Source organism: Grammomys surdaster, unplaced genomic scaffold (assembly GCF_004785775.1).
Source record: "Grammomys surdaster isolate TR1022 unplaced genomic scaffold, NIH_TR_1.0 125940, whole genome shotgun sequence".
Taxonomy (NCBI): domain Eukaryota; kingdom Metazoa; phylum Chordata; class Mammalia; order Rodentia; family Muridae; genus Grammomys; species Grammomys surdaster.
This window is the reverse complement of record NW_021620762.1, coordinates 882,392-887,501: the sequence shown is the minus strand read 5'-3', so window position 1 is coordinate 887,501 and position 5,110 is coordinate 882,392. Positions and strand designations below refer to the sequence as shown.

At 51.1% G+C, this 5,110-nt stretch overlaps 1 protein-coding gene across 3 annotated transcripts in view; it reads left to right on the top strand.

Moving 5' to 3' along the window:
• Pgs1 (phosphatidylglycerophosphate synthase 1) overlaps window positions 1–5,110 on the top strand; it is a 36,712-nt gene that overhangs the window by 26,720 nt on the left and 4,882 nt on the right. For 2 of the 3 annotated variants that reach the window (XM_028752764.1, XM_028752765.1), the window contains exon 8: window positions 986–1,134. In XM_028752764.1, coding sequence (XP_028608597.1) covers window positions 986–1,134 — 149 coding nt within the window. The remainder of the gene's footprint in view (window positions 1–985; window positions 1,135–5,110) is intronic. The other variant, XR_003709415.1, reaches the window with a different exon arrangement.

Genomic DNA, 5,110 nt, shown 5'->3' with positions numbered 1-5,110 from the left:
TGCATGTGTGTTACATACAGGCCATGTGTCTGTGATGTTTGTGCATGTGTGTTACATACAGGCCATGTGTCTGTGATGTTTGTGCATGTTTGTGGGCTCTGTGAGGACCCTGTTAATGGAGGATCTGGGGTGGGAGGGCCACAGGGAGCTGGCCTAGTGCAGGCCAGGGGAGCTGGCTAGCTTTCCTGGATAAGCTTCCTCAGGCTAGTAAGAGGAAGGGTAGAGGCTAGGCCAGGCCTGGGGAGGGTAGATGAGGACTAGTTCTGTGGGGGCTTGCCTGTGTAGCTTGAGATCATAGAAGAGGGTGCAGAATGGGAGCTGCCACGGGCATACCTGTTAGTACTTAAGATTCTGCTAGAATCCATGACCTCCATTACAGCAATGTCCCCATGTGTACTGTCACATGATAGCTTCTATAGTACCCACTGGCAGCATGTTTCTTTATGTGGTGCAGATGGTATGGTAACTAGAGACACGAGCAAACTCCTCGGTGTCCTGAGGTAGAAAAGGTGGACAGCTGTATGTAGACAGGCCTGGTCCTACCAAATGTCTTGACCACCATGTGACAGCCACCTCTGTTGGTTAGGTAGGGCAGAGCCCACTTGCCTGTTTGTTCTGGGGTCCCAGGAGGGATGGGGCCTCTGGTCTGTACCTTGAGCTGCACTTTGCCAGCAGATGCTGCAGGCAGTTGAAAGAGTTCGGGTTAGTGGCCTCTCTGGAGAGCAGTTAAGGGGAGGGAAGTTCATTCAAAGAAGCTAGGTCTCCCCACTAGGGACGTGAGCCACAGCTAAAGTGGCAGAGAACAGAATGGTCTTGCACTCAGAGGTCTGGAGCACCTTGGCCGTAGCAGACAGGAGGGAGCCTGGCTCGGCATGCTAACTGACACTGTCCCTGTTGGCTGCTTCCCTCCTAGGTTGAGACTGTGTGGCAGAGACCTGGCAGATGTTGAGCTCACTTTTTGTCTGCACATTTCCTTTTCCTGCAGGCCTCTGGCTGTACCTGGCAGGGAGCAGCCTGCCCTGCCTCACGCTGATTGGCTCTCCTAATTTTGGGTACAGGTCAGTTCACCGGGACCTGGAGGCCCAGATTGCCATCGTAACAGAGAGCCGATCCCTGCAGCAGCAGCTTCATCAGGTTGGTTGAAGGGCTGGGGTTCTTGGGTACATAGCTGTCCTCACAGGCATCTCCTCCTGCCTTTGTCAGCTAAGACAGTAAATGACACCCTGTGTCCCTCAAGTCTTAAGAGAAACCCTGGAAGGCTAGTCCTTTGACCTTTGATGCCCTGCCAGAGTGGGCTTGTATCTCATCTGGGACCATTTCCTCCTTCCTTGCTAGAGAGAGCACCATTTCCTCACTGGCATGGGGTCTAGTTGTTTCTAAAAGTGAGGTTGAACCCCAGGGTTGGCTGTGGCTGTGGCCCTCCCTGTGGAGCAGACAACAGACAGCTCAGAACTCATACAGGCTGTCCTGTGAATTCTCCTGCAGCAAAGCCCTGTGCTTTGGTCTTAGAAGCTTGTGCCCTTTGTCAGAGCCCCTGTGTGGGATAGACAGGATTCCTATTGGAGTCTTAGATACAGAACCCTTGCTCCCAGGCAGACCTCAAGAGCCCCACCCATTAGCTTTTATTTTGGTTATTTTTAACTGTATATCGTGTGTGTGTGTGTGTGTGTGTGTGTGTGTGTGTGTGGTGAGTGTGATATTTGTGTGCCATGACACCTGTGTGAGAGTTCGAGGTAAGTTTATACAAGTGCACTCTGTCTTACTGCGTGCAGGTTTTAGAGAGGCTACTCGTTTACGTCTCAGGCTGGCGGGGCAAGCTCCGTGTGCTGAGCCCGGCCACTGGCCTGCACACTGACGTTAGGCTGCAGTGTTTGGGAATCGAGGCTACACAGCTCTGCTGATGAGCGGGCGGGGAAGTTGCTATTATTGCTTTGTTCTTTGGACCTGCTGCTGTGTCTGGGAACTTGTCACTGAGGGCCAGATGCCAGTAAGGGCTCTGTAACCGGGCAAGGGGAAGTGACAACAGCCATGCCCTATAGCCAGCGGGGTGATTGGGTGTGCTAGCAGATTTCTTTCAGATGACTGAGGAAGCTCTCAAGCTAAGGGCTTCCCATAACAGGGTAACTGTTGGCCTTGGAGTCCGGCTGTGGGGAGGGCGTGAGACTGTGGCTCTGGACAGTGGGTCTCACTGGTGAGGGCAGAGAGCTCTGTGCACACAGATGCCTCCCCAGAGAGAGCTGACTTCTGGAAGATCTGGGCAAGCAAGTGCCCAGGCCTGTGCCCCCGGTTCTAGTACTGACAAGACCCCACTTCCTGAGATGGGGACTTAAACCCACATCCTGGATCTTGAGAAAGGCCAGGCTCATTGTGGTCTGAGCTGATTTCTCAAATGACATACTTGGGATAGTTTCTTCCCAAACCTGCCTCCCAGGGGCTTTTGATGGGAAGGTGGCAGCTCATGAAGCTGTAGCTCTGCTGTTCTTTGCAGTGTATTGATTCAGGGTCTGTGAAGTAGAGATGTGTTTCCAAATGGCTCCATTTGCTTCAGTAGACTTTCAGGCCTACAGCTGGCCCCTGACCTTCAGTGTCTGGTTGCTGAGTGCTGTGTGCTGCCTTGAATGCCCAGCCCCTGGCCTGTGGCCCCCGCACTTGGAAGGTCTGCTGGAGTTCTCTTGAGACTCAGGGAAGGGCTCTGTCTGTACATCGAGCCTTGAAAATTGAAGGTATTTTTATCAGAACCCTGAGTCCCTCCCTCGTAGAGCAAACAATAAGAACTGAAAGCTTCCTGGTTTTGTTCAGAGAGCATAGCTTTCCACTTATGACCTGAGAAAGACTCCTTGCACGGCACTGTGACCTCCACCAGCTGACTTCCTTCTCCATCCCTGTTGTGGCGTCTGTGAGGACACAGAAGCATTTCTGGTAATTTAATTGAGATCTTGGCTGGGTGTTTACTAAAGAGCGGAGCTGGAGCTGAGTCTTTGGAGACTTCTGCAAACCAGTCCCCTCCCCCAGACCAGAGCTGCTGCTCCACAGAAACATCCCACAGAACCTTAGGCCGGCATTCACGACATGTGGGGACTGTCATGATGGGGAGTCCAGCGGTGGGGACAGAGTTTGAAAGTTTGGCGTGGACATTGGCCTCAAGATGCTGCCTCCATGACAGTCCCAAGTTTGAAGAAAGTACAGGTGAGGTGAAGCTGGCCCTGGCTCTCTACCTCTGTGTGGGCAAAGCCTCAGACACTTTTGCAGGGTCTTTGGTGAGGTATCCTCTCACTCTGCTAATTGGAGGAACTGCTGATGAGTCTGTCCCTCCCTGTGTGGGATGATGCTGGCTCTGCGAGGCTTCATCAGGGCCTCCTGTGTGTGCCGAGACCCTCAGAATGGGGGTAGGTGTGGCCCAGATGCTCAGGGAAGTATCTGCCAGATGTGAGGGAGCAAGAGGACAACATTTGCAGGGTGTCCACACAAATGTCCCCACCGCTGGCCTCACCATCATGACAGTCCTCGCATGTCGTGAATGCCGGCCTAAGGTTCTGTGGGTTGTTTCTGTGGAGGAGCAGCTCTGGTCTGGGGGAGGGGGCTGGTTTGCAGAAGTCTCCACAGATCCAGCTCCACAAACCTAGTATGATTGAAGACAGGCATGTATATCTTAGTTTTCTTTATTACCATCCCTCCTGTGTACACACACGCGCTACACACACACATACACACACACTCGTAACACTGTGGACAAGTTAAAGGAGTCAGCTCTCTCCTACCACCGGAGCTGTCAGCCTTGGGGGCGGTGCCTTTGCCAGCAGCTATCTACAGTCAGTCTGTAGGTATCTTTTAAAACTTGGTTTTGAAGTTTTAAAGGTAAAGGTTTAAACACTGTTTGCAACAGAAGAAACTCTGTCTTCATGGGACTCACTTGGCTCATCCTGACTTTGTTCTGGGAATCTGTGGAAAGGTCTGACTCCCACTCCTGCATGTACCTAGTCCAAGGAGCCAACCACTGTGGACAGGAAACACTTAGGGAGATTTGCTCTCAGACTTTGTATTCCCTGAAGAGTGCAATAGAACATCGTACAGTACATGATGTTTATGATATTACATCTTATATTTGCAGTTGTGTTAGATATTTTAAGTAACATGGTGTTGAAAAGTCTTTGGGACCCAGCTGGAGATGAGAGTCTCTACAGTTCTTGTAGAGGACTCAGCACCCACGTCAGGGGTCTCACAACTGCCTCTAACTTCAGCTCCAGGGAATTGGATGCCCTCTTCTGGCTTCCTGTATACATACACTCCTATCTCCGCAGATATACATAAAGTGTCTATGTGAGAGGTAGGCCAGATGGTTCTGGTCTGTAATCTCAGCAGCTCTGAAAGCTGACACAGCAGGACTGTAAGTTCAAGGTCAGCCTAGGTCATTTAGTGAAATCCTATCTTAGAGTTTTAGGAAAAAGTGGGTGACTGGAGCTAGAGCTGGGGGGGTGGGGTGCTCTGCTCACCTAGCATGCACAAGGCTCTAGGCCCAACTGCCAACACTGAAAAAGGGTAAAAGCATATCTGTGTGAGCATGTACACCACCCTTGGGTTCAGGGACTCGAGTGTCTTCAGGATTCGGTATCTGGTAGTCATGTGTTCCCTGGGATCAGCTATATGTTGTGTGTCTCATGTCTGGTTTTTGTGATGTCTGGTGGTCATGTGTTCAGCTATATGTTGTGTGTCTCGTGTCTGGTTTCTGTCACTTTTTTACTTTCCTCTATTGCATTAATCTAGACACTGGTTTGTCATCTGGGTTAATTTATAAGTGAATACTGGATATTTAGGTGGTTTCCAGCATTTCTCCACCGTAAATGTGGCTGCAAAGTGTCTGTAAAGATCTTAGTTTGTGGGAGAGATCACAGTTGCTTTCTTGGGACAAATTGGCGATTGTCACTTTCCTTTAGCAGTGGTGGCTGATACTAACAGCCGAGTGCCCTGTAGTTTGGTGGAAGGGACCCTGCCATGTGTTAGACACTTTGCTGTGTTGGGGGTGAGGCTCAGGGTCTGCATACAATGAGGTAACGACAGTACCACCACTGACTGACACCCGCCCCAGACCCCTGTGTCTGCACACGGTGAGCTA